The sequence below is a fragment of the Ziziphus jujuba genome, chromosome 5, assembly GCF_031755915.1.
Source record: "Ziziphus jujuba cultivar Dongzao chromosome 5, ASM3175591v1".
In the NCBI taxonomy this organism is placed as follows: domain Eukaryota; kingdom Viridiplantae; phylum Streptophyta; class Magnoliopsida; order Rosales; family Rhamnaceae; genus Ziziphus; species Ziziphus jujuba.
The window spans coordinates 28,713,471-28,739,600 of record NC_083383.1 but is presented as its reverse complement, the minus strand read 5'-3'; the positions used below and the strand labels follow the sequence as shown (position 1 = coordinate 28,739,600).

Below are 26,130 nucleotides of genomic sequence, written 5' to 3'. Positions count from 1 at the left end.
TTCATGCCACAAGTTGGGTCTAGAAGTATCATGAAAGCCCACTGCAAACACATATTTCGTAGATATTTTAGGCATTCGTTAGCTAAAAATGAGAGAGAGAGAGAGAGAGAGAGAGAGAGAGAGAGAGACGAAAAGCGAGAGAGTAGGAAAAAAAAAAAAGAGAAATTGTTGAGAGAGAGAGACGGAGAGCGAGATAGAGCAGGAAAAAAAATCGAGAAATTGTAGACAATCGGAGCCGTCCGTGATTATTGTACACAATCCAAGGGCTGTGGATTTGGGCACGTTTTTGGTTCAGAAATTAAGCATCAGAACCGACCCTATGCTAGACTCCCTTTATATATATATATATATATATATATATATTTTTTACAACAAAGTATGTAGCTTTTATTATACTCTTTTTCTTTTTGAGATGATGTACTTACAGACATGTTGATTTTTTCCGGTGATAAAAATATTGGTATTAATGAAAATATTAAAAGTATAATTTTATGAAAATATCGATGAAAATATTGATATCAAAAAAATTATAAAAATTGTAAATATTTATTTTAGAATATAAATTTATACATATGAGATAATTAATATAAAAAAATATTATAATTAGAATACAATAATGATAAAATAATCTATAAATATTTTAATTTTAATATTCATCAAATTTATAATTTTAATATATTGATATTTGAATTATTAAAATATTAATCAAATTTATTTTATTTATCTGCTAGATATTTATTATTGGTGCATACAGAACCATTATTTTATTTTTTTTTGTTTGTATTGATTTTAGGATATTATTCTTATTATTAACAAATAGTTATGAGAAAAATCATTAACAAGTAGCTCAAAGGTTATAACCCAAAAATTAAGCAAATTGCAAACAAAACAGTGGCATAGAGAGGAAACGGTGAGTTCTGGTTGAGGAAACTGTGCGTTCTGGTAGGCTTCCTTGAAAGTAGTGTTCTAAAAGGCGGGAAAAGGTGCCGTCTAGATGCGCCTAGGCGTGATGCTTTTAGATAATGCATCGAATAGTAGCAAGGCTTAGATAAAAAGGATCAACGTTGTGTTGATCGCCTAATTCCTGTTTAGACGCTAAAAGATGCGAGCCTCTTTGTTCAAAGTTTTTTTCTAAGATTATTTTTTTAAAAATGTTAAAAAACAATTCATAAGAAATTTTTAAAAAAATATTGTTAAAAAATGGAAACTTTTTAAAGATTAAGTTTTTTTTTCTTAAACAAAAAAGAAAAAAGAAAATGATAAATAAGAAAAAGAAGCGTAATAAATTAGAGACTCTACCAGCAAGTAATGGTAGTAATACACAGTCATGGATTGTCGAAAATTATGATGATGATGAAAATGATGATAACATAGAGAGTGATATGTTACCACATAAAAAAGATTCTAGAAATGCTCAAGTTGAAATTATAGAGCCCGAGAAAAATGATTTTGTATTGGATGGCACGAAAGATGAGTTGGATGAAAATGTATATATTGAATTGGAGTACGATAAAGAATTAGACAAGAGTTAGATTATGATAATATCTAAGGTATGTATTAATCTAAGAATTATTAAATACTTGTAGGTTTGTAATATATATATTTTGAAATTAATTTGTCGTTGAAAACTTGAAAAACATGAATTTTTATAAATCTATTATGATTAATTACATGCTAATTTATGTTTATTGTATATACAAAAGTAATATAGACTTATATATATTTTGACATTTAAAATATAAATTATTTAGTTTTTTTAATAGGTTTATAATAATTAAAATAATAATATAATTATGAAACGCTTTTTTACGTCTAGGCTTTGCTTAAACATGTCTAGACTCGTAAGACTTAAGAGTTGACATTGCTGCCTTATGCCTTTTAGAATACTGCTTGGAAGTGAAACAGAGAGAATAGTCTAGAGTCTAGACCGTAGCACAGAGAGAATCTACAAAACACAAAAGCGAAAGAATATCACATCTTGTTGGAAAGACCTTCATTCATGCATTACAGAACCCCAAGTGAAATTAGCATCATCCTCATCATAATTAAAGCACCTAAAACATCACTCTAGTTTTTTTTTTTTAATTCCCCACTCGAAATCATAACCAGAAAATTGGGTACTCGGCGGAACTATTTGCAGAGGAGTGAAAGAGAGATAGCTAACCTCAGATTTCATCGGATTTCCTTCAATTTCCACCGATAACCTTCGGCTTTCCATTGGTTTTTCGAAATTTCGGCCAACTTCTAATGACAACGGCGATATTACACGCCACCGGTGACTTTTCCACGACACCACTAATGGAAATTCCTCCCCCCTTTATCGGTGTCGATGGTTGGCGATATCTAATATTATCGGCCACATCTCCACAGTTTCCTCGACATTTTCTTCCTTAATTTTCTCTCATTTGTTTCCTCAAGAACATAAGGATCTTCAATCTAAATCATTTGGTCAGATTAGTTTTTAATATTTTGGTAATTTGTGTGAGATTAGGCTATATTTGGTACCATTGAAGTTTTGGAGGATAATGATGTCAGGATATATATATATATTTTTTTTAAAATTAGTTTTCAATAAATTTATTTTGTTAATGTTTGGTTAACGATGGAAAAATTTAGGATATGAAAATAATTAATTTTATTGTATTTTAAAATTAAGGATAAATTTATGTTTAATAAAATATGTAAACTTTCCAACTAAAATGAGAATAACGCCATTTTTTTTTTTTTGGTAGAAGTTTACTTCCTATTTTATTTTTCCACATCCTGAGAATAAGATTTTCAAGGGTCTACATTTTTTGTCTTTTAAAAATTTTCTAAAAAGAAGTCAACCTTTTTTGAGTAATTTTAAACTTCCATAAAGAATGGCACTTCCCAACCAGATTATCATATTAAAGAGTTGAGGAAAGTAAATATTGTTTTGTACAAGTGTTATACTGCAGTGTAAAATTATAACTATTTTTTTTTTTTTTTGAAAAGAAGAATAAATATTAAGGCATCTATATGAGGAGCTATCAAGAGAAACAAAAAATTTTTATCCAAAAAAAAAAAAGAAAAAAAAAAGAAAAAGAGAAACAAAAAACTTGCACAACAACATATTTCACATAGTTGAAAAAGCTTGTTTATCAGCCTTAACTTCAAACCCGCTCACTGTTTGAAATGAACAACCAAAAGACATCAAAACCAAAATTCAGGTTACACAAAATTGAATGAACCTTTATAAAATTACAACTATCTAAATTAAGCTTAAAAACTAAAATCCAAATAAAACACGTTAAAACCAAAACTCAGGTTACACAAAATTTATTGAACCTTTATAAAATTACAACTATCGAAAATTAAGCTTAAACAAATTAAAAATTTTAATAGTTCCTAAATTTTATGCCGGACGGAAAAAGCTATTATCTTTTAAATAAGGTTTTGAAACTAAAAGCTTATGATTTTGAAGTCTTCATTGATAGAAAAACCTATTTGAACTTTGAAGTCCATAGTAGAATGAAACACTTAAATTAAAATATCCAAAATATGTAAAACGTATTTTGAAGTTCATACCTAAAACGTCAAGCTAGTTTTAAAATATCCATAATATGTAAAACGATATCATTTTGATGAAAGAAAACTCAAAAAGACAGGGGGAAAAAAAAAAAAAAAAGGAATAAAAACGATGCCGTTTTGATCAAGAAACGATCTCTTCAACAATATGAAGGATAAATCAGATATTAAAATAAATGAAAACAAGAAACAACGCCGTTTTGAAGATGAAAGATGGAAAAAACACAAAAAAAAAAAAGAAAAAAAGAAAAAATGAAGAAGAAGCAAAAACGCGCATTGGAATGCGGTTTTGGCGACGAGGACAGCCCCAAAAACCTTGCAGCTAATGCCAAGCTAGCCTTATTACTTGTAGCTTGCTGTTGTTGAAGAACTTACCACGAAGAACTGAGCCAGTAGTGCCTACGTGTGCCGAAGAGCCGAGCCGTGGCAAGCAAAGATCAATAATCACCAATAGAGAGTCAAAACATGTTCAGTTGGGATATTTTTGTTTGTGGAGAACGAAAAAGTATTGAGTTGAGAATGATTTAACAGTTGTGAATATAATTTTGTCCATTCATTCTTGAACTGAATTGGTATTGTCTTCGAACTAATTTAAGTTAGATAAGTTGCACTAGAATTACTAAGAATAGTTGTATCTAGAGAAGGGTTTTAAGAATTATGTCCACTTATATGCAATAATCCATATATAAAATTACTAAATACGGTTATATTAAAAAAAAAATCTGTTGTTATTTTGGATGATCCCATATCGTAATATCATATGGTTCAAGTCTATATATATTTTTATTTTTTTCAGTGGAGATTAAGACTCTCTTTATGATTTTGATTTTTGTGTTGACTTACATGCAACACAAAAGCACGGATATTTTCATGTTTTTTAGTTGAAAATTTTGAAACATGTTCTTTGTTTTTGTTTTTGTTTTTTTTTTCTTTTTTTTTTGGGAATTGTGACATGCATGCACCAGAAACTCTTGATTTGAGATTGAGAGGGATGAATGTGTGATTTCCTTTCATATCTAGCTTTATAATTGGCTATGAATTGTTTCGTTTGGGCATTTGTATACATTGAATTTTTTATTTTTATTTTTGTAATATTAGTCCTTCTGTACACATTTTTCTTTTTTTCTTTTTTTAACATTCACATTTTAAAATTGAATATATGAGCATATGACAATTTTATTTAATTGTATTTAACTAAAATTTTGATAACTTACTTATGAATATTTAAAAAGGTTATACATAAAAAAATGATAATAACAAAAAAATTGAAATGTGAAATGATGGTATTTGAAATAGACAGATATATATGCAAACTGGTAAAACCATAATATTTAAGTTTTGAATAATATTAAAAATACCATATAAATATATCAAAATTATATCAAGCATCACCAAATAAATATATCAAGATATATATTAAGTATTATATGCTAATATTTAAATGGATTATATTTAATTACGTTTATCTTTTTAAAAGTTCACCTACATATAATTAATTAATATTATATTATATTGTAATCTTTTTGTTAGTTTATATATATAATGGATCTTTAATTATATATGAAAAACCCATTGCAATTGGAAATGAAACTTTTCCCTTATAATATTGGAGGCTGTAAAAAAGAAAAAAAAAAAAACAATGATAAAAAGCTTTAATGATGAAGCATTGTAAGCAAGACAGACAGCTAAAAGTTCGTATGCACTAAACAAACCCAATATAATATCACTGCAAGAAAAAGAAAGAAGAATGGATCTATTTCGTAATGCTTCAATATGAAAATCTTTGTATCCTTCAGCTTGATATTTCTTAAAGATTATCTTTTACTAGGGAGAGTAAATTAAAAAACTTCATGATTGGAAATGTTTACTGTTTGGATAAACACTTGTTGATGATTTTTATATAAAAAACTAATTTGGGATAAGAATGTCGATAAGGCAAATCCAAACGTCTCTTAAAATAATCAAATCATGCCACTTCGCATGTCTCATACCTGTCCATCACATCTGAGACAGATTTTTTTTTTGTTTGCTTATCATAATTGGATAATAGTTATGTAAGGGTGTGTATAGTTTATTTAGTGTGTATATAGAATCGACAAGAAACAGTTTTGGGCTATCTTTATTCCTATCCAGCCCATATTTTCAAGCCCAATTCTGGTCAAACTTGTAGAATTTAGAAACACGTCGGAAATTGGAAACTCTTCCATTTTCTCAATCAAATCAGGATGATTGTTTTGTTCTTCTTCATGTCAAAGATTCATGCGCAGAATTTACAGTCCGGAGTCTGATTCGGAAGCAAATGCTATCAATTCCTGTTCATCTTCATCTTCTTCATGGATAATCAGACAAAGAATCTTCCTTTCAGCTTGCTTTTCTTCTCTCTCATCTTTTCCTCTTTTCTTCACCCTGCTTTCTGTAGAGGCGGCGTCGAAAGCTATGCTCTTCCAGGTCCTCTAATTTCCATATATATATATATATATATATATACATGCATCTGATTGTATATATACATATGTATATTTGCATTAAAGTATGTAGCTTTTATTATATTCTTGCTCTTTTTGAGCTGGTATGCTAAAATCTGATATTCATCTTTATAAAAAATTTGATTTTTCTCTCGTTTATTTCCTCAGTAACATAACGATCTTCAATCTAAATCTTTCTGATCAGATTAAGTTTTCAATATTTTGGTAATTTTTTTTTTTTTTTTTAGAATGATAAAAGAAAATAGAAAATGTGCACCTTCAATAATTGCCTTTTTTTTTTAAGTAGTTTGGTTTTTGAATATAATCAGTTAGATTCTGATTAATAGTTTTTGTCTGGTTAGGTTACGAAAATGATACTTATGGTGGTCATGGAAGGAGTTTGATTGTCAAAGACCAGGCTCAGAGAAGGTAAATTTTGGAAGAAAAGCTTATGTTCGTTAAGTTTATAATTATTTGGCTTTATTTGGAATTATATGATAAGAGTATATACTATGTTCTGAATAATGCCTAAATTTTCGTGTTCGTAGTGCTGATGTAGCTAAAGGGTACATGACTAATACTGAACTTGGGGATGCTATTAAGGCGTTTGGGCAAAGATGCAGCAACATTTCTAGGATATACAGGTAAATCTTAAAGACTTTTGCTTCTTTACTTGTACATCTACAAGAGAAAATTTAAAGTTTTTTTGCTATATCTGGGTGTTACTGCGCCTAATTTATATTAGTAATTACGGTTTTGGTTTTTATGATTTCTTATTTATGGTTTTGGTTCTTTGAATTTAAGTTCTATGTTTTTTTGGCTATGGGTTAATGCTCTGGATTATTTTACAGAAAAGAAAAATCCAAGGATTATTTGATGAAATTAGCAATCTTCTCCTTGGCAGCAGATTGCTATTTGATAAAGTAATCCTTAGATTTTTGTATTAAACTTTTTGAATACCCTACAAGGTACAAGCCACAAAACTTATAGACTAACCATCAAACACTTATCTTGGAAATATTGTATCATAACTAACGTCAGAAAACCAGAGCATTAACTTATAGCCAAAAAACATAGAACTTAAATGCAAAGAACCGAAAACATAAATAAGAAATACTTAAAACAAAAACCATAAATAAGGAATCCCAAATATAGCGTTATTAATGTAAATTAGGTGCCGTACCACTGGGTATAGCTAATTTAGTAGAATGATATAATTTCAGTACTGTTGTTTTGGGCATTTTATTGCAATTATGCTGACTTGTACTCTTTTCTCTCGTTGAGGGATTTTTGGAATGGATTTTCAGTATTGGGAAGAGTGTGAATGGGGTTCCACTGGTAATCGTTTCATTGAAGTTAGTTCTTTTGTTTTGGTTTTAATCTTTTGCCTATAAATTTAATTATAATTAAACCCATTGAATAACATCTTAAAGATGGCTATTCTTTGTTTTATTGTTGCTTGTAGTGGGTTATAGAAATTTCTAACAAGGCTGGAGAGGAAGAGGCTAAACCAGCATTTAAGGTGAATAATTTTCTACTTAGACTACCAATGCATAAAGGTTCTTTTGGTAAACTATTTATAACTAGAGCTTTTATTGTTCGTGACTCTCAACATGCTATATGGGAGTCAATGTTAATTTTTTCTCCTGAAATTGTATATTATTAGGCAACACATTTAGTGAAGAGTTGTTTGAGCAATTATTTGTTGGGTGTTGCAGTACATAGGTAATGTGCATGGAGATGAACCTGTGGGTCGTGAGCTGCTAATGTTACTTGCAAATTGGATATGCAATAACTATATGAAGGATCCCTTGGTACTTCTCTTGTCCTTTTGGCCACATGGGTGTAGTTTTACTTATTTCATTTTTTTGCATGAATTTTAGGAATTTTATGTTCCTTTTCCCCAATTCTGTTGCCATTTCTTATGAGAGATCTTTGGCAGCCATATGATAACTTTGGCCATTTGTCCCTGCAGATGGGCTTTTTTCCCATTCCCCCCCCCCCCCCCCCCCCCCCCCCCCCCATTTTAGCTTGTTTTCTCCTCCCATATAAACTTGTGGTTTGCTTTTTCAAAGTTGTTTTCTTTACTCCCTTTCATTGATGACTTTCAAATACTCAATTGATAAGTCTTTGTTTGTGTTTACACAATTTTTCTTTTTCCTGCATGGCCTGTAATGTTTGAATAATGTCTATCTTTTTAAGTGTCTGATGGCCATGACAGGCTACTTTAATTGTAGAAAATGTTCATCTTCATATACTTCCATCGATGAATCCTGATGGGTTTGCACTAAGGCAGCGTGGGAATGCAAAAAATATTGATTTAAATCGGGACTTTCCAGACCAGGTATGTTTAGTGTCATGTTGTTGTTCTATCTATTTTTTAATGTTTTTGTTCCAGATACCTTCAAAACAAAGCATTAAGATTGAGATAAGGCTCCATATGAAGTGATTCAAAGGATGTACGTGGTATTTGTCACAGTTTTACATATAAACAACATCATCTAGGAACACGGGTTTGCAAATCCAAATTTATTTATGACATTGTAAATGATTTTTCTGGATTGGGATTTAATTCTAAATTGTAGAATTTCATGATAAATTTGTAATAACATCGTGTATGGAGGTAAAAGTAACAAAATCAATGGAAAGAAGCTAGCTATAACGAGAAATTTCCAAAATGTTAGGCCTATGAATATGAGTGCATCTGGCCCTTAATATTGATTCGTTATCCTATATATCAAGCTGGTGGCTGGCACTTTATTGGATTTCAAAGAAAAATTTGATTAATAGAAGTGCAATACTTTAAAGAACCGCCTTTCCCAAAGTTAATCTCCCTGCCTCATAGAAGAATGCCATTTTCCATTTATGTAACCTCTTTTCAACTATCTATAATACTGGATCCTTGAAAAATATAACTATGGGGTCATTTCCCAATGGTTATTGTTAAAAATGTTAGAGAACCAAATTACAAATTAGGTTCTGAAGCTTTGCTGTGACACAAGTTCAAATCTGAAAAAGGCTTTACTAGTTTTAATTTTCACTCAGCTTTCTGGTTTTAGTGAATGGTTGGTTACATTTCAAGAGCTGTGAGACTTGCTGACCCTTCGTCGCCGTTTTTGTTCACTTGATTTTAATAAATAGGTTATAGTAGGCATAGATGTTGGGATGGTATTGGGGATTTGCTCTGGGAAACAATAGTGTGAGATTGTCTTATTGAAAATTCGCAGGTGGAACTTTTGTTTTTAATTGGAGATGTGAGAAAGTAAAAATCTTGATTGTGAAATTAAGTTCCATAAAAGATGTTTTTTGGACTGTAAGTTTCATGAAAGATATGGATTTTCAGAACCCTCTTTTAGTTAGAAAATAATGTTTCTCTTTCAATGCTGGAATTATTTCTTATTTTCTAATGATGCTTTAAACAACAGTTTTTTCCTTGGAATGATGATTTAAATTCACGACAACCTGAAACAAAAGCGATAATGAAGTGGTTGAAAGAGATACATTTTACAGCATCTGCCAGCTTGCATGGGGTAATCTATCTTCTTGATTGTACTTTCATCCTTAAATTGAGTAGATCAGTTTTAATTTCTGCCACTTTATTTTCCTAGCATGATTGTTGTAATCTTTGCCTTTAGTTTACTGCTTCTTGTCAATATCCTGGGAAAAGAATTAAGACTCCTAGCCGTAGGATTATGCATAATGAGATATATGTTAATCATACATATGTTGTTTCTTTTACATTTGAGGTCAGTAAAGAGAATCACATAGTATCATGTTTGGGCAAAAACATTCAATTGTATACTGGAAACTCAATGAACTACAGAAAAAATTCCTGTAAAACCACTTCTGGTATGCCACCCAGTAACTCTTTTTTCTTGTTTTTTCAATGCCTTCAAAGAGGCTTCTTATTCTTTTCAAATCACAAAATATAAACTTTAGTTTTATTTTTTCACTTCATTCACACAGTCCTTTTTCATTATTGGGTTGGCACATCCAAATTAAACAACTAAACTTCATTAATATAAAACTTTTGTTCATACTGGTCCATATATGCAGTTTGAATGTAACTTAGCTAATGTGAACTCCGATGGAGTAAAGAAAAACGAGTCCTTAATAGTGTCTTCTGTTGTGCACAGGGTGCACTTGTTGCAAATTATCCATGGGATGGCACTCAAGATAAAAGGTAATAATAACATGTTCATGATCAGCCTAATTTGTTGCCTATATTTATTTCTGCATCTTGATACAGATGCCTCTGTTTTATTGATATCCTGTTCTGTACTTCCACTTTTGTTGTTCCTTTATCAGTAATAATCTGGAATGGTTAACTTTCCATGGAAAGCTAGCCTGACAACTTTTAGCCCTTGCTTAGCTAAACTCATAACTTTGTTTTAAATAGATGCGTGTATCTCCATGTATGTATGAGTACTGCTGGTTTATGGACATGCACCATCAGCTGTTTATTTGTAAATTATCTATTGCCTTTTGAAGTATCTACTGACACTTTTTTCTAGTGCCAAAATCTCATTCTGAAGTAACTGTGTAAGAGTGCTTATGTGGTGTCAGAGATTTTTGTTTCGTCTGTGTGCTATATAACAGCCAATGATTGAAGTTTTCTGTTATCAGTGTATGCTATTTTCAGGTCGAAGATTCTTTCACTGATTCTTTCACTTTATGTGCTCTTACATGTAGTTATTTTCTTTGTGATATGAATCAATTTCAGGAGAAACTACTATGCTTGTCCTGATGATGAAACATTTCGGTTCTTGGCAAGTGCATATAGTCGCTCTCATCATAATATGTCCTTGAGTAAAGAATTTCAAGAAGGAATCACAAATGGAGCATACTGGTATTGCAACCTTTTGAGGGCCTAGTTTTATTCAGTGGTCAATTTAGCTATCAACTTAGGAGAATTTTTTTTTTTTAATATATATTTTACATTCTAATTTAGCACTTGATTTGCAAATTACCTGCTGCAGGTACCCCATATATGGTGGCATGCAAGATTGGAACTACATACATGGTGGTTGTTTTGAATTGACTCTTGAGATTAGTGATAACAAATGGCCTCCTGCTTATGAGGTTAGATTGAAACTTGCTAACTCCTGAAAATGATTTTTCATATGTAAAAGGAAGTAATTTCTGAATTTATTAAATTTTGTTAATGCCACAAGCAATGGTAGTCCATACTTGTAGTGATTGGATAATTAAAACTGTGAACCTGTTTTATCTTTCTGATCCATTGACTCCTTAGAGTGCAGGCTCTAGGGGAATACCCAGAGAATTTTGCTGTTTTTCTTGTCAAATTTTTGTATTCTTTAAGTTCTTGTAATTTTTTATTTTATTTTTTTAATTTTATGTTGATGTTGAGTGGTTTAGTATATGATCTTTTAGTATATGTAAAATTGCAGCTTCCTACCCTTTGGGAATACAACAGAATGAGCATGCTTAATCTTGTTCTGACCCTTGTGCAGGTACGCTGTGGTTTTGGTGTCAAAATGTTATTTTACATGGTTTAATAGGCAGCAATGATTTGTGTGAAAATTGTTGTTTATGTGAGTTAAAACTCTTTAGACAGGAGTACATGGAAGGATATTTTCATCAGATACTGGGAGGCCATTGCCCGGCGCTATTACTATTGAGGGAATAAATTACACGGTATGTTCCTAATGATACATGGAGTTTTATTAATTTATTTATTATATATTTTTTTCAAAGAATAGCTTTTGTATCACACTGCTGTTTTCCTTTCTAATTTACTGATTTCATTTTCGGAAATTCAAACTGCATTACTGCATATGGCTTGTGCGTGTCAACTCTAATTATCAGTTGAATACATGCAATGGAAACCTTCTTTCCCTGAAAGTTTTTTTCCCATCTTTAGACAATCATTTATATTTTTGTTTTATACTTTTTCTGTTTCTGTTTTTGTTATAGTTTTTTAGGCTTTTCTCCTTTATTTGGATTATCTTGACCTTATCATTACGAATGGAATGGCCTCTTGTATCATCATTGTGATATGTATAAAATATGGTCCAGAATTGTTACAAACTCTGATCTGTCTTTACATGTGACTTTTTTGATAAGCAGGTTTATGACTTGGAAAACTTTCATGACTTTTTTTTTTTTTTTTTTTTTTTTTTTTGTGTTCTCCTTCCACCTTTCTGTATTCTACATATCCATGACTATTGAATTCTAGAATGGAGTTGGCTGATTAAAATGTCTTTTTCTTATAGTATTTGTTAAACTGTTATACAACCTTTAACCTATTTTGGTCAAATTTCAGCTGAATCTTTATAACATTATATGACAGACTGCTTAACTGACTTTTGGGTTCCTTTCCTAACATGTTTTTTTTTTTCTCATTTGAACATTGACTGCAGCTGAAAACAAGCCAAGGATTTGCAGATTACCATCGATTGCTTCCCCTTGGAGGGAGATACAAAGGTACTCATGGTTTTTTTAAGGCTCCTCTTATAATAAATTTCCTGCAAGCCAAGGATTTGCAGATTACCATCGATTGCTTCCCCTTCTGAGACTCTATATCTTGGTGATTGGGCCTTTGTCTCCTTCCATAGAACTCACCAGACGGAATCTGTAACTTGTTAGTTTGTCTTTAGATGAAATGGGAGGATACCATGTAGCTAAAAATGTTTTTGTTTTTCTCAACCTCTATAAGGAGACTTTGTGGCTTTTTCTGATTCAGAAGAATCCAAAACCTTATAAAAAGGAGAGAAAGAAAAACCATGAGTACTCACAGAACAAATAATAATGTATCTTAGAACTAGATTTGATAAAGGTGTATGTGAAAATGGTCCTGGTAAATTATATTACTATGAGTAAGTCTGATTTGTTCTGTGGCCAAACTCTATTATTTACATGTTCATCATCTTTAGATGAATTTTGAGTTTTTGATGTTGATCTATTTAACGTGCAGTCGTGGCAACCGCCCCTGGGTACAGGTCAAAGACCACAGCCATCTGGTTGGCAGAAGCAGCCACAACAGTTGATTTTGTTCTTGATCCTGAAGTTACTCCCGAAGGGAACCCACTACGAAGTGCCTGTGTATGTGACTGCGGCAGTTTAAGCACAGAAGGATTCGTGGACTTTGTTCGTGGGGCTCACTTCGAATTATCTTTAATTTTGATTGTTAGTTTAATTTTCCTTTGCTTTTTACTTCAGAGGAGAATAAGATCCAACCTTTCAAAACAGAGACAGTTTGTAGGGTCAAAAAGGCCAGTTGCTGTTTGAATCTTATTTGTCAGTTTATAGGAAAGTTAAATTTGTATATTTATTTTGAGAGAATAATCCATTTGTCCATTTTCTTTGTTTCCGGAATACTGAGATTTGAATCCATGTTTGTTATGCTTTTCCTTTCCACTTTTGAGCACGCAGCTACATGCAGTTTGGATTTACTCTGTACTTTATCAAGTTACTCTGCACATGTCATTTGATTCGTAATAATAATAATAAAAAATAAAATAAAAACTTATACTACCAGTTTTATTTGTTGTGGAAGTCTCATAGTTATACAACAATACTTTTATTGTGAATGTTTGCCTACAGGAGGCTCATTGGCATGAGCCTCAAATGATTTTGAGGGAATTAATTCAAGAACAGGTCTATTACTTGAGATGTTCTTGATTTATATATTACATATAAACTTTTGCTTGGTGTTTGTAATAAATAGATTGTTAATCACATTATTCACATAATTTTGATGTTGTCTTCCTCCAATATTAATTGGTTTAGTCGGTGCAGCAGCAGATCAAAGTCGTCTTGGCTCCTTAAGAGGGAGAGGCGTACATAACGGTCTTTGGAACCTAACACATCGCTTTGGCGGCCAATAATGTTGGCTGCTTTGAGGTCTGCATAGCAGTCTTTATCTTCTTCCCTCTCACACCTCAACCATGCATAAGCTGCCACGATAAGTCATTCAAATTAAGCTGTTGAAATCATAAGGTAGCATTTTATTCTTCTTCTATCAGTTTATTTTAGTTTTATTTTCATATTGTCCATTCATTATTATATTGAATATAGAATTGAGGGCATTTATTCTTTACGAACCTAAATGGAGGAAATTTTTTAATAAGAAACATAGATTATCCTGAAAGTTACCTGGTGAAGGTAGATTATCCTGGAAGTTACCCGGTGAAGGCTTCCTAACTTTGTGGAAGAATCTGCAGTACTGGGCTCCGATTTTCTGGAGAGAGAAGCGTGTTGAAACTGAAAATGTTTGGCTCAAATCAAATATTTCTCATCCTTTTCCTTGAACGACTACATTTATAAGTTTCAGAGCTCTTGATTGAGCTTCCCGAGGAACACCCATGGTATTCTTACCAACATACATTGTCATTCTTTGGTAAATGGTTTCATTCTTTATCACTGCCCACCTGCACAACAAAGCACCAACAACATTGTACGCAAGTCATTGATCTGCTAAGCACTTCACTTTAAGAGGTTTTGACATGGATATAAAGTGGATTCAGAAATTATTGTCACCCAAATCTAGTGCCAGCATGGCCGGTAAGCTTGGAAATCGAAAAAAGCATGATGTCTTCATCGGCTGAAGCTGCAATGGCTGTGAGGCCAGTAATAAACCCGATCATAAATAGCTCTTGCATTTGGACACTGAAGGACCGCCTTATTCAGCTTCCCATCAGGATTGTTTGGTGAGGTTACAAACTCAATTAGGTTGGTATTATTACCATCTGAGTTGTTCATCCAAAGTGATGCATCTCCTTCAAACTTAAAATTCGCCAATCCGAAAACATCTGTTTGCTTTTTGTATAGCTGTGGGAAATTTTACAAACATATATTAACCATAAATAACATTTATGAATACCAAAGTTCTAGATACCAACTGATATGACATTGATTTTTTAGCTTCTGAATGTTTTACATATATATATATATATATATATATATATATATATTCAGAGAAAAGGTCTCTAAGGTAGAAGCCAACCGCATAGAAAGGAATAGAAGCTAAAACTGGGGTAGGAGGAGAGGAGGCATTGTGATGAAGAGAGAGGGCATGGACAGCAGCGTTGAGGAGTTGGGTTGAGCCAGAACCGAAGAGAATGTATCTTCCAGAAGTGACTGCATTTCCGACCATGCCATGCAATTTGCGAATTTGATTCTCCAGCTCTTTCGACATTAAAAATTCATCGTTATTTATGTACCGGTAACCCATTCGGTGCCACCCTGATACTAAAACTGCACTGCTTTCTGCATTTTGCATTCAAAATGGCTCTTAAGAAATATGGATCCCCACTGCAAATTATTATCATCATCCAAAATATTTTTAACTACAATTTCACTAAGAGATAACCTCATCATAGTTGTAAAATTAGTTTAATTCCAACAGTGTGATTATAAAAAAAGGTTTTATTGTATTTCAGTTTCTTGCTAATTGAAAAAATAATAAGCTTTTATAATCCTTTAGACGGAGAAAGAGTGTGCACCTATCAGCATCTGCAGGACAATCAGGCAAAAAGTGAGAGCAGTCATGGCCTCCATAGCAAGGATTGCACTCACAAACTGGTTTTTTCCCATCAAGAATAATACCATCAACGTAGGCTCTTCCATGGCCTGAGCATGAAATTGCTGCAACTGACTCAGCTTCAGCAGCTGCTTTTCTACTCCAACTCAGCTCCAACTCATAATCTTCATCACTACCATAATATTCTCTCACCACAAACAATATGTTCGCAAATATGGAACATAAACATAGTAGCACCAATAATACAGTATACTTGGAGCTTATTTCTTTCTTGTCCGCCATTTTCTCTCTCTGCTCAATTTAGTTTATGACGGAGATAAAGATATGTATATATCTTTTGTCTATACTATAAGCGAGAAGAGAAGTGGTTTTTGGTCAAATTTTTTACTATTCATTTTGGTTCAAAAACGGTACTCCTCCATGTGTTTTCCACCTTTTTTCCATGTGTCAGGAGAAGATTGCATACCCTCCACATAATCTAAACAACATTTTGTCCATGTGTTAGGAGAAGATTGCACACCCTCGACATAATCTAAACAACTGGTTTTCGTGCAACTTGACATCCTTTCTTGTACTTACAATTAATGCAAAAAATGCGTTTCCGTAATTGCTGACTTTATTTTCTATAGAAAATTAATGGAGCCTTATGTATCTCATTTAGAAGACTGTTGCTTCCTGCATCACCATGATCTGCTTCAGGTACATTTTTTGAAGCACTAACTTGGTTCTTTTCTACATCATTACCATAAAAACTGCTTTGATCAACCCGATCTGCAACAATTTGCCAACCATATTACTTATATTACTTACCACATCAATATAAACAGAATGCAGCAATAAGTATCTCATTTTCACTGGCCATCCACCCTCTAATTAACACATAAAAATACATTTACTAAAATAAGCTTTGCAGAGATAATTGAATAAGATTTACACTTGGTTATGATATTCACATAACCAGGACATTTTACACTTTTCCCAAGGCCCAACCACCAAAAAAACACCATGAATTTGAGCCATTACTGTAGGGGCTTGGACGGAAACTATTGTAATCAGGCCGAACAAGTCAACGAAGTGAATACCCATTTGGGTATTCATAAACTACGAAGCTCCACTCTAGCCATCTGGGGTTTTCCAGCATCTCGCTCTCTCTCTCACTCTATGGATTTCCTCAATGGGTCTTTGTGTGAATCAGAGTATTCCACTCTACCCCACCAAAGACCTCGGATTCATCCGAAATGAAAAACCTTTGATTTTTTATATTTGCCCATTTTTATTTCTTCAAGTTCGGATTTTTAATTTTATTTTTGACTTAAAAAAAAAACACATATATTTTATTCTTTCACTTTAAATCGGAGTTCAATTTTCTATTTATTTTAATTTATTTGGAAAATCTAAATTTTTTTTTTTTAAAAATTTTTTTTGTTAAAGAGTAGCCATGACTTTTCCACAAATAAAAAAAAAGCAGTCAGGGGTTGACCACATATGCCATGCTATGACCTTTCCATTTCATTTTCTGTCCTGTTCTTCACCCAAAACAAAAGAACTCATTATTGAAGCTCCACTCAAGCATGCACTTTCTTTCCTTGAAGAAGAAAGCAGTTGTATTAGTTTTGTGAATTATTCATTGATAAATTCTTGTTTAACTTTGATCCTCTTATTCGAATTTTTTTGTAAACTAAAAAATCGGGAGAGGATAATAATAATAATAATAATAATAATCATAATAATGCATTTTATTGGCTCAAAAGAAATTGTAAAGAGCTATCAATTGATGACACTCAATTAATAGACGAAAATTTTTGCATAAAAAACAACAACAACAACAAACAAAGATTTAACAACAACAATAAAAGAAAATTATTTATTATGTGATCTAGATTTTTATGTATTGTTGTTGCTTCAATTTTTGTTGGACATTAGAACTTTATTAGTGTTTTTTTTTTTTTTCACAACAAAAGTGGCAACTGTAGTTTTTTTTTTTAAATTTTTTATTTTGCCTCTTTTTTGTTTATAATTATGTTCTTTATTAATGTTTCTCTATAAACAATTTTTTTAGGTGTTTATTGCTTCTACAACATAAATTTGGTGTGGCTTTTGTTTGTAGGGAAGTTTGGTAAGTTTATATATATGTTTGTTTCTTTGCTATATATGTCTTTTCAAGTTTTCGAAAAAAATTTATATGGTTTTAATTTTATTGAGTTGTTATGTTAGTACGTTATTATTAGTTGATGGAGATGATCAGAATGTAAATAGCTTCATATTAATATTATTGACAACTCTTCATTATTTTTTTAGTTTAGAATAATTATTATTAGTTGGTTTCCTTCTCTTCAATTGAAAAGTAAAATAGATTATAATTGTTAATAATGAAATATTTATTATTATTTTTATAGGTTTAAGTTCTTTTACGTTGGTTCATATGAAATTTAAGATTCAAAATGTTCATATGAAATTTGAATTGAAAAAAATTTACATGGTTTTAATTTTATAAAGTTGTTATGTTAGTACGTTATTATTGGTTGATAGAGATGATCAGAATGTAAATAGCTTCGTATTAATATTATTGACAACTCTTCACTATTTTTTTAGTTTAGACTAATTACTATTAGTTGGTTTCCTTCTCTTCAATTGAAAAATAAAATTGATTATAATTGTTAATAATGAAATATTCATTAATTTTTATATATTTAAGTTCTTTTACATTGGTTTATATGAAATTTAAGATTGAAAATGTTCACATGGAATTTAAGACTCAAAATGTTACACTATTTATATCTAACATCATTCTTTAACAACACATAAATGTTACTAGGTCAATATATATAGGTACAACTCATTTTAGGAAGGAATTATTTCATTGTTTTCACTTTTCTGCCATATCCAATTAATAAAAGTAACTAAATACATGAAGATTTTCTTTTTTAAAACAATAAAATTACATAGATTTTTGTTTAATGTATTAATGCATGTATTTTACAACTTTTAGAATTTGTTATGTTTGGAAATAAGAGAGAATCATAATCAGCAATATTTGGTCAAGTTAACAACAATGATGTGGTCATGGAAGCGAGGCAAAAATGGCAAGTAATGTAAACCTTTCACAACCAAACGATGTTAAAAAAAGATCATAGGGAACTGTAAAGTTCTCTCTTACTGTATGATAAGAGCAATGAGAGAAAGTTGAGCTCAACTTAAGGACAAAAAAAGAATGCTTAATTGGCTATCATGTAATATTTTTTTTATCAATATTGGAATGATGGACAATTGTAACTTTTTGTAAATTATTACAAAATACATTGTTTTCAATATTCGATAATAGTAGCACTAACATTAATATTTTGTAAAATATAAGATGTAATAGAAAATAGTTTAGATATTACATACTTTCTATTAAATCTTGCAATTATCTTATAAAAGTATCAATGGTGCTAAGATATCCTCGTTTATGATGCAAGTTGATGTGTTTTGAATTTTGAGATAGTAAAAAGAAAGAGGAGGAAGGAAAAAAGATTAATGTAATTGGTCTGATGCTTTATTTCCATTCCTGTGGTACAATTTATACCCACTACACGACCAGGCGCAAATAATAACTTACATAAAAATAGGCACCACTACCAGCAGTAAAGTAATGGCCATAACTAAAACAACACGAAAACAAATTACTAATTTTATTAGATCCTATCCTAAAGATAAATGCACCAGAACTGACTCATTCCTAATAGCCCCACGTTCACCGCACCTGTTGCCATGGAAGACATGCACACTTTCTCCACATTCAACACCTATTGCCAAGGAAGTCATGCACACGTTGCCCATAATCAACACCTGTTATCAAGGGAGACATGTGTCACGGTCCTACATTTTATGCAGCGGAATAGACCGTGCGGCGCCAAGACTCTCCAGTCATGGCCAGCCTTTTCACTATCCGAGTTCATATATCGACCCATCTGATACCAATTGTATGCTCATGAGGTTCCCATGGTCATCATGGCTCATGTCGCTCAGCAAGCTAGCCCGATGGCCTCGCGCCCACTCGGTAGCTTGTTACTCAATCTTGTGCCAAGATCTAGCCAGCAACCCATCTCTTCACTCGGGCCTTGGTCCATGCACATCTCGAATAGCATCCAACCCTAGAGCATGCACACCAGCATCGTGCCAACATGCCCTCAGGGTAGCAACACAAGATTGGAAGCCCACATATGAATGTCACCCGATGGCACGGTGTCGCCCCGTCCGTGCCTATTTAGCTTCCGACCCTCTTGAGCGAGGCAGAACCCGAGCCCCCGCTCATTGGCACATTTGCCACAACCTTGTAACAAAGGCCTACGTGTGTTCTTGGCATAGCCGATAGAAAACGGCATAGCGAATGCTACACTTAGCCTCTGACACAGGAGTGACGCGCAATACCAGCTCATAGCGCCTACCGGTACTGTCCTCGGGACTCCCTGTCCCTCGGAGACATAAGACCACCTCCGTGGCACTTTATGTCCGCCCCATGGCTTGCCGTCGCCCATGGGAGGCTCGCTTAGCCCAAGCTTGAAGCCGGAGCCGGGGGCCGTGGAGAGCCAACACGGACCACCCCCCTAAAGAGCTTATTGAGCCATTTCCTTTCTGGCACCCATAGATATCACTTTGTGCGAGGAATCATAATGGGGTTTTCTCTAGCAAACCTTCACATCTTGGCTTGCCATTCGATATGCACCATCCTAGTGACATTCTTAAGAACTTCCCACGGCCCGGGATCGAAGATCCCGATCTTCAAATATTTACGAAAATGCCACTAAGCCATTCTAAAGGTGCGGACCGTTACACATGGATGACATGCATGGCCACATTACAACCACAACATTCTCCCCCCTTTAAGACTCCTTGTCCGTAAGGAGGAAGTCAGGGTAGGTTCGAGCAAATTGCCACGCGTTCTCCCACATAGCATCTTCCTTGGGCAGTCCTTGCCACTTAATTAACACTTTTGTTTTTGGTTGATAACGACCCTTTTGCATCACACGGTAGTCCAAGACGGCTTCTGGCCTAGGCAAAACTGTATCTTCATTAGAGATGGGTGGTAGTTGCTGTTAAAGCACTGGCAAGTTCCTTGAATGTTTGCCCAAGAGACTCACATGAAACACATTGTGAATTTTGGAACTAGGTGGTAAAGCAAGTTTGTAAGCTACGTTACCTACACGTTCTAACACTTCATACGGCCCAAAAAAAACGTGGGGCAAGCTTGAGGGATGCCCGAAAAGCAATTGAAGTCTGTCGATACGGTTGGAGCTTAAGATACACAAAATCCCCGACTGCAAAAGCTACCTCACGACGCCGCCTATCAGTAAGAGTCTTCATCCGGGACTGAGCTTGCAGAAGATTGGCACGAAGAAAACGCAATACCGCATCACGGTCCCGAAGATAAGAATCAACTACATTAACACGAGATGAATGGGGAACATAAGAAAGCAAAGTTGGTGGAGACCAACCATACACAACCTCAAAGGAAGTCATCTGAGTAGTTAAATGTTTAGAGGTGTTGTAGCTGTATTCGGCCCATACGAGCCATTCCGCCCAACACCGAGGATGATCACCAATGAAGCAATGCAGGTACTGTTCCAAGGTGCGGTTAACCACCTTGATGTGGCCATCCGTCCGTGGATGGTAGTTAGGTGCCATTCAACTGAAAGAGAGCTCACCAAAAGGAACTGATAAAAATTTTATCTCGGTCATTTATGATGGATATGGGCATGCCATGGAGTCGGACCACGTGGCTGACAAAGGTATTAGCCACGACTGTAGCTGTGAATGGGTAAGTAAGAGGAACAAAATGGGCATACTTAGACAACCGGTCCACCACTACCATAATAATGGAATAGCCGTTTGAAGAAGGCAGCCCCTCTATAAAGTCCATCGATATGCTAGACCAAATAAGATCAGGAACGGACAAAGGTTGTAATAACCCCATTGGAGTTTGATGATCTGCCTTGCACCTCTGACAGACACCGCATCTGCGAATAAAATCCATAACAGTTTGTCTCATTCCAGGCCATCGGAAATCATTACGCAAACGTGACAGGGTCTTATGGAAGCCGAAATGGCCTCCCATTGGGGACAAGTGACGCTCAACGATTATGGTTGGCAACAAGGTAGATGAGGGACTGAGTGAGACTTTGCCATGTTCAAACCAAATGCCATCCCGTTGTACACGGTTCGGAACGAAACCGAAATTAACGTAGTATAGGTCCTAGGCACATTCAGATTGCAGATGGCTCCACCAATCGGCCCGTGGTGTAGAAACTGAAATGAAATTGAGCTCGACTCGAGAAAGGGCATCGGCAGCCCGGTTTTCAATCCCACGTTTGTATTCAACGTGGTAATCATACTCGAGAAGTTTCGGCAACCAACGTGCCTGGGCAGGGGTGGTTATGCATTGTTCCAACAAGTATTTCAGGCTTTGCTGGTCTGTGCACACAGTAAAAAAATTTCCGAGCAGATATGGTCGCCATTTGCGGACTGATTTGACCACTGCCAGCATCTCTTTTTCATATTCGGAGAGGGAAAGTGCCAAAGCTTGTAATGCTTGACTGAAATAAGCGAGTGGCCAACCATTTCGAGACAATACCGCACCAATTCCGATTCCACTAGCATCACATTCAATAACAAAGAGCTGTGAAAAATCTGGAAGCGCAAGAACAGAGGCTGTGGTTAGTGCCTTCTTTAGTCGTTGGAAAGCAACGTCGCATTCTTGAGTCCAGTGGAATCCTTCCTTGCTGAGTAATTTAGTGAGAGGCGCTGCGATGCCACCGAAATGTTTGATGAACCACCTTTTCTCTCTCCACTCTCTTCCTCTCTTTATTCTCGTTCTTCCTACTCTGTTTGGCTCTGTTTCTTACTGGTATGCCACCCTGGAACTCTTTTTTCTTGTATTTTCAATGCCTTCAAAGAGGCTTCTTATTCTTTTCAAATCACAAAATATAAACTTTAGTTTTATCTTTTCACTTCATTCACACAGTCCTTTTTCATTGTTGGGTTGGCACATCCAAATTAAACAACTAAACTTCATTAATATAAAGCTTTTGTTCATACCGATCCATATATGCAGTTTGAATGTAACTTAGCTAATGTGAACTCCAATGGAGTAAAGAAAAATAAATCCTTAATAGTGTCTTCTGTTGTTTCCAGGGTGCACTTGTTGCAAATTATCCATAGGATGGCGCTCAAGATAAAAGGTAATAATAACATGTTCATGATCAGCTTAATATGTTGCCTATATTTATTTCTGCATCTTGATACAGATGCCTTTGTTTTATTGATATCCTGTTCTGTACTTCCACTTTTGTTGTTCCTTTATCAGTAATAATCTGGAATGGTTCATTTTCCGTGGAAAGCTAGCCTGACAACTTTTAGCCCTTGCTTAGCTAAACTCATTTAACTTTGTTTTAAATAGATGCATGTATCTCCATGTATGTATGAGTATTGATTGGTTTATGGACATGCACCATCAGCTGTATATTTGTAAATTATCTCTTGCCATTTGAAATATCTACCGACATTTTTTTCTAGTGCCAAAATCTCATTCTGAAGTAACTGTGTAAGAGTGCTTATGTAGTGTTATAGATTTTTGTTTCGTCTATGTGCTATATAACAGCCAATGATTGAAGTTTTCTGTTATCAATGTATGCTATTTTCAGGTTGAAGATTCTTTCACTTTATGTGCTCTTACATGAAGTTATTTCTTTGTGATATGAATCAATTTCAGGAGAAACTACTATGCTTGTCCTGATGATGAAACATTCCGGTTCTTGGCAAGTGCATATAATCGCTCTCATCATAATATGTCCTTGAGCAAAAAATTTCAAGAAGGAATCACAAATGGAGCATACTGGTATTGCAACCTTTTGAGGGCCTATTTTTATCCAGTGGTCAATTTAGCGATCAACTTAGGAGAATTTTTTTTGATATATATTTTTTATTCTAATTTAGCAGTTGACTTGCAAATTACCTGCTGCAGGTACCCCATATATGGTGGCATGCAAGATTGGAACTACCTGCATGGTGGTTGTTTGGAATTGACCGTTGATATTAGTGATAACAAATGGCCTCCTGCTAATGAGGTTAGATTGAAACTTGCTAACTCCTGAAAATGATTTTTCATATGTAAAAGGAAAAGGAAGTAATTTCTAAATTAAAGTTTGTTAATGCCACAAGCAATGTAGTCCATACTTGTAGTGATTGGATAATTAACTGTGCACCTCTTTTATCTTTCTGATCCATTGACTCATTAGAGTGAAGGCTCTAGGGGAATACCCAGAGAATTTTGCTGTTTTTCTTGTCAAATTTTTGTATTCTTTAAATTCTTGTAATTTATTTATTTATTTATTATTATTTTTTTTTAATTTTATGTTGATGTTTAGTGGTTTAGTATATGATCTTTTACTATATGTAAAATTGCAGCTTCCTACCCTTTGGGAATACAACAGAAGGAGCATGCTTAATCTTGTTCTGACCCTTGTGCAGGTACGCTGTGGTTTTGGTATCAAAATGTTATTTTACATGGTTTAATAGGATACAATGATTTGTGTGAAAATTGTTGTTTATGTGAGTTAAAACTCTTTAGACAGGAGTACATAGAAGGATCTTTTCATCAGATACTGGGAGGCCATTGCCCTGCACTATTCCTAGTAAGGGAATAAATTACACAGTATGTTCCTAATGATACATGGAGTACTTTTTTTTTTTTTTTTATACGAATAGCTTTTGTATCACACTGCTGTTTTCCTTTCTAATTTACTGATTTCAGTTTCGGAAATTCAAACTGCTTTACTGCATATGGCTTATGCGTGTCAACTCTAATTATCAGTTGAATACATGCAATGGAAACCTTCTTTCCCTGGAAGCTTTTTTCCCATATTTAGGCAATCATTTATGTTTTTGTTTTATTCTTTTAAGTTTCTGTTTTTGTTATAGTTTTTTAGGCTCTTCTCCTTTATTTGGATTATCTTGACCTTATCATTACGTATGGAATGTCCTATTGTATCATCATTGTGATATGTATAAAATATGGTCCAGAATTGTTACAAACTCTGATCTGTCTTTACATGTGACTTCTTTGATAAGCAGGTTTATGACTTAGAAAACTTTCATGATTTCTTTTTGTTTTTTTTGGTTCTCTTTCCATCTTTCTGTATTCTACACATCCATGAGTATTGAATTCTATAATGGATTTGGCTGATTAGAATGTCTTTTTCTTAGAGTATTTGTTAAACTGTTATTCAACCTTTAATGTGTTTTGGTCAATTTTCAGCTGAATCTTTATAACATTATTTGACAGACTGCTTAACTGACATTTGGGTTCGTTTCCTAACATGTTTTTTTCTCATTTTGAACATTGATTGCAGCTGAAAACAAGCCAAGAATTTGCAGATTACCATCGATTGCTCCCTCTTGTAGGGAGATACAAAGGTACTAATGGTTTTTAAGGGTCATCTTATAATAAATTTCCTGCACCAGTTATTATCACATACCATTATTCAGATCTGTAAATGAGTAAATTACTACCAAAAAAAAACAAAAAATAATAATAATAATAAAAAAAGATTTATAAATGAGTAATTGGCTTTTTTGATCTTAGGCTTTAGTGGGGGTATTATTTGGTGGGGTAAACTTTCAATATTTTCTTTAAATTTAAAACATTGAAACTCTATATCTTGGTGATTGGGCCTTTGTCTCCTTCCATAGAACTCACCAGACGGAATCTGTAACTTGTTAGTTTGTCTTTAGATGAAATGGGAGGATACCATGTAGCTAAAAATGTTTTTGTTTTTCTCAACCTCTACAAGGAGACTATGTGGCCTTTTCTTATTCAGAAGAATTGGAACCTTAGAAAAGGGGAGAAAGAAGGAAGTTGCTGTTATTAGTACTGAGGACCCAACAGCTTTTCAGCTGTTTTCCTTTAGGCAACTACTCACAGAACAAATACTTAATGCATCTTAGAACTAGATTTGCTAAAGGTGTATGTAAAAATGATCCTGGTAAATTATACTATGAGTAGGTCTATGATTTGTTCTGCGGGCAAACTCTATTATTTACATTTTCATCATCTTCAGATGAATTTTGAGTTCTGATGTTGATCTATTTACTGTGCAGCCGTGGCAACTGCCCCTGGATACAGGTCAAAGACCACATCTATCTGGTTGGAAGAAGCAGCCACAACAGTTGATTTTATTCTTGATCCTGAAGTCACTCCCGAAGGGAACTTACTACGAAGTGCCTGTGTATGTGACTGCAGCAGTTTAAGCACAAAAGGATTCGTGGACTTTGTTCGCGCGGCTCACTTCGAATTATATTTAATTTTGATTGTTAGTTTAATTTTCCTTTGCTTTTTACTTCAGAGGAGAATAAGATCCAACCTTTCAAAACAGACAGTTTGTAGGGTCAAAAAGGCCAGTTGCTGTTTGAATCTTATTTTTCGCTTTATAGGAAAGTTAAATTATATATTTATTTTGAGAGAATAATTCATTTGTCCATTTTCTTTGTTCCTGGAATACTGAGATTTGAATCCATGTTTGTTATGCTTTTCCTTTCCGCTTTTGAGCACCCAGCTTGGATTTACTCTGTACTTTA

At 33.6% G+C, this 26,130-nt stretch overlaps 2 protein-coding genes and 1 pseudogene across 4 annotated transcripts; 2 read left to right on the top strand and 1 right to left on the bottom strand.

The window, feature by feature from the left end:
* Positions 1-5,746: 5,746 nt before the first annotated feature.
* LOC107421610 (carboxypeptidase SOL1) lies at positions 5,747-13,392 on the top strand. 3 transcript variants are annotated; one of them, XM_016030888.4, is made up of 15 exons: positions 5,750-5,997; positions 6,377-6,443; positions 6,563-6,658; positions 7,322-7,352; positions 7,480-7,536; positions 7,733-7,828; positions 8,236-8,358; positions 9,440-9,544; positions 10,151-10,197; positions 10,738-10,863; positions 10,994-11,096; positions 11,426-11,488; positions 11,589-11,672; positions 12,398-12,461; positions 12,952-13,392. In XM_016030888.4, exons 1-15 carry the CDS (start codon positions 5,883-5,885, stop codon positions 13,263-13,265), a joined length of 1,491 nt encoding a protein of 496 aa, XP_015886374.3. In that variant the 5' UTR covers positions 5,750-5,882; the 3' UTR covers positions 13,266-13,392. The 3 variants fall into 3 exon arrangements, with proteins under 3 accessions (XP_015886375.3, XP_015886374.3, XP_015886376.3); XM_016030890.4 differs by having other exon boundaries at positions 5,924-5,997; positions 7,299-7,369; XM_016030889.4 differs by lacking the exon at positions 11,426-11,488 and having other exon boundaries at positions 5,747-5,997.
* A 133-nt stretch (positions 13,393-13,525) lies between these two features.
* Positions 13,526-15,801, bottom strand: LOC107421598 (tryptophan aminotransferase-related protein 4-like; annotated as a pseudogene).
* A 7,829-nt stretch (positions 15,802-23,630) lies between these two features.
* On the top strand, positions 23,631-25,995 carry LOC107421597 (carboxypeptidase SOL1). Its single transcript, XM_060817323.1, has 5 exons — positions 23,631-24,024; positions 24,125-24,208; positions 24,906-24,969; positions 25,654-25,781; positions 25,987-25,995. Exons 1-5 carry the CDS (start codon positions 23,908-23,910, stop codon positions 25,993-25,995), a joined length of 402 nt encoding a protein of 133 aa, XP_060673306.1. The 5' UTR covers positions 23,631-23,907.
* The last annotated feature ends 135 nt before the right edge of the window (positions 25,996-26,130 follow it).